Raw genomic sequence first — 2,687 nt, 5'->3', positions numbered from 1 at the left:
TTCTTTGCTTTTTTATTGCTTTTTTATGCACTAATGCACTGCTGTCCTTAAGGTTAAAGTGGCTTTTTTCCTGGCTTAGTATCAGTGTTTCTTTTTGTACATTTTATTAACAATTACACTGAAATAGAGACATTATCTGTGACTAAAATTGCTGGTACAGTGACAGTATATTGCATTCAGTACCTTCTAAATTCAATTCAGTTCCTGCTGCATTCGATTTGGTATCTACTGCATTTGATTCAGTACCTGCTGTATTTGATTCGTACTTATTGCATTTGAATCGGTACCTACTACATTTGATTCACGACCTGCTGTACTTGATTCGTTATCCACTGTATTTGATTCAGTACCTGCTGTATTTGATTCGTATTATTGCATTTGAATCGGTACCTACCTACATTTGATTCACTACCTGCTGTATTTGATTCGGTATCTACTTCATTTGATTCTGTACCTGCTGCATTCGATTCACTACCTGCTGTTTCGGTATTTACTGCATTTGATTCAGTACCTGCTGCATTCGATTCTGTATCTATTGCATTCGATTCACTACCTGCTGTATTTGATTCGGTATCTACTTCATTTGATTCAGCACCTGCTGTCTTCGATTCGGTATTTACTGCGTTTGATTCAGTACCTACTGCATTTGATTCGGTATCTATTGCATTCGATTCACTACCTGCTGTATTTGATTCGGTATCTACTTCATTTGATTCAATACCTGCTGCATTCGATTCGGTATCTACTGCATTTGATTCAGTACGTGCTGCATTCGATTCACTACTTGCTGTATTTGGTTCGGTATCTACGGCGTTTAATTCAGTATCTGCTGCATTTGATTCACTACCTGCTGTATTTGATTCGGTGTCTGCGGCGTTTGATTCACTACCTGCTGTATTTGATTCGGTATCTAATGCGTTTGATTCAGTATCTGCTGTATTTGATTCACTACCTGCTGTATTTGATTCGGTATCTAATGCGTTTGATTCAGTATCTGCTGCATTTGATTCACTACCTGCTGTATTTGATTCGGTATCTACTGTGTTTGATTCAGTACCGACTGCATTCGATTCAGTACCTGCTGTATTCAGTACCTACTGCATCTGTCATAACCACAAAAACTTTCTTTTTCTTGGAAAAAAATGGCACTATTTTTTCTTGTTTAAATTGGCAACAAGTTGACAGATGTTGTTAAACCAATACAGTTTTACCACAATGAACAATGTTTATTACTTATAGCACTCTGCTCTTCTGCACCAGTCCCTTTGCATTATGGGATAGCGCAGTGTATTTTGGTTCCATACTGCAGGATCTCTGAGGAAGCAGTACATCATTGGGGTATTTCTCTCCTTCTAATTTCTGAACAATGAGAATTCACACTACTCCTCTGATGAAGTGCTTTTCACCTACTGTACAGTAGAATAGTAGGGATATTTGGATACATCCAGATGCCGTCCTCAGTAGCCATGTTGGATCTGTCGTTTATCTGCTTACCTGCTCATTCACTTCTATTCTGTTGTACATTATAGAAGGTGTAGTGTGACATTCATTAATGCACTCAAAATGACCCAGGAGAGGACAGTCATTCAGCTTAAAATACAAGCTACATTTATTAAGCTTGTTTGTTTAGAAAACCTTCACTGTGAAGAGACTGGAGCTCAAACTCAATCACTCTGACATAATCCATCTGTCTCCAAAAAAAAAAAAAAAAAAAAAAAAAATGAACCCAGCATAATCTAATGATTTCTCTGCTCTAACATACGATCAGGTGAATGAGAGCTAGGACATGTAACAACGGTGCAGTCCGGACATGCAGGACTCTCCTGCTTTACAGTCCAACAGCACTCACAGCTTATGCTGGAGTTGAATGTGGTTATCTCTCTGTGTGTATCTCTCAACACTGTCCCGTCAGCACAGATCACTCGTACAGGAGCCTGCAGCTGTTCACCTTCCAGCCAGAGCAAGGGATCTCTTCAGCTCCTCCAGGTGATTGTTGGCCTGTGTGATCATCATCCGGACAGCATCCTACAGGAGGGAGTAGTGATGCTGAAAACATCCAAAACAGCATGGCTTTTTTTTATAGCCTTGCTCAAGTTAAACTGGAATAAAAACTAAGTTGTTCTGATGACACAACTTTCATGCTTTCCATTTCTATGCCATGTACCAGGAAAGTAAGTTGTAAGTAAGTTATGCTTGTTCACCTGATCTGTGGCCTCCTTGTTCCTCTTGAACTCCTCTCTTGCCCAGTCCTTCAGATATTTACGATCTGTGTCATCTGGAACTTTGCGGATTGTCCTCAACATATTACGGTACAGACCTAAAACTTTTTGCCTCTGCAAAAACTAAACAAAGGGGGAAAAAAGTCAAGCAAATAACAAGAACAACAACAAGAACAACAACAACAACAACACATTACTACTGCAGTTAACCTACTGCTAACCTCTAACACTTATTCTTTCATCTCTGTAGCAAACACAGAAACGTGAACAGACTTTAAATGGAAATAATTAAATGGTCAGTATATTAAAAATCATACACGCGCGCTAACCTGTTTAAGGTTGAGTGTAGCAGTTGGTAATCTTGACACGGACATTTTCAGTCACATTTTGAGAGCCACGGTCAGAGGCGTTATGGCGTAGTACTGCCACCTAGTGGACTGGAATTACATGAGTTGGAAGGCTTTTTAA

The 2,687-nt window shown here is 39.3% G+C and overlaps 1 protein-coding gene across 1 annotated transcript; it reads right to left on the bottom strand.

The window, feature by feature from the left end:
* Positions 1-140: 140 nt before the first annotated feature.
* lyrm2 (LYR motif containing 2) lies at positions 141-2,687 on the bottom strand. The gene is made up of 3 exons (XM_058391768.1): positions 2,549-2,687; positions 2,202-2,342; positions 141-2,025 (listed from the first exon to the last, which is right to left on the bottom strand). The coding sequence occupies exons 1-3, from the start codon at positions 2,591-2,593 to the stop codon at positions 1,945-1,947; spliced, it is 267 nt and encodes an 88-aa protein (XP_058247751.1). The 5' UTR covers positions 2,594-2,687; the 3' UTR covers positions 141-1,944.

This window comes from Hemibagrus wyckioides, linkage group LG06 (assembly GCF_019097595.1).
Source record: "Hemibagrus wyckioides isolate EC202008001 linkage group LG06, SWU_Hwy_1.0, whole genome shotgun sequence".
Lineage (NCBI taxonomy): Eukaryota > Metazoa > Chordata > Actinopteri > Siluriformes > Bagridae > Hemibagrus > Hemibagrus wyckioides.
This window is presented reverse-complemented; position numbering and strand designations above follow the sequence as displayed.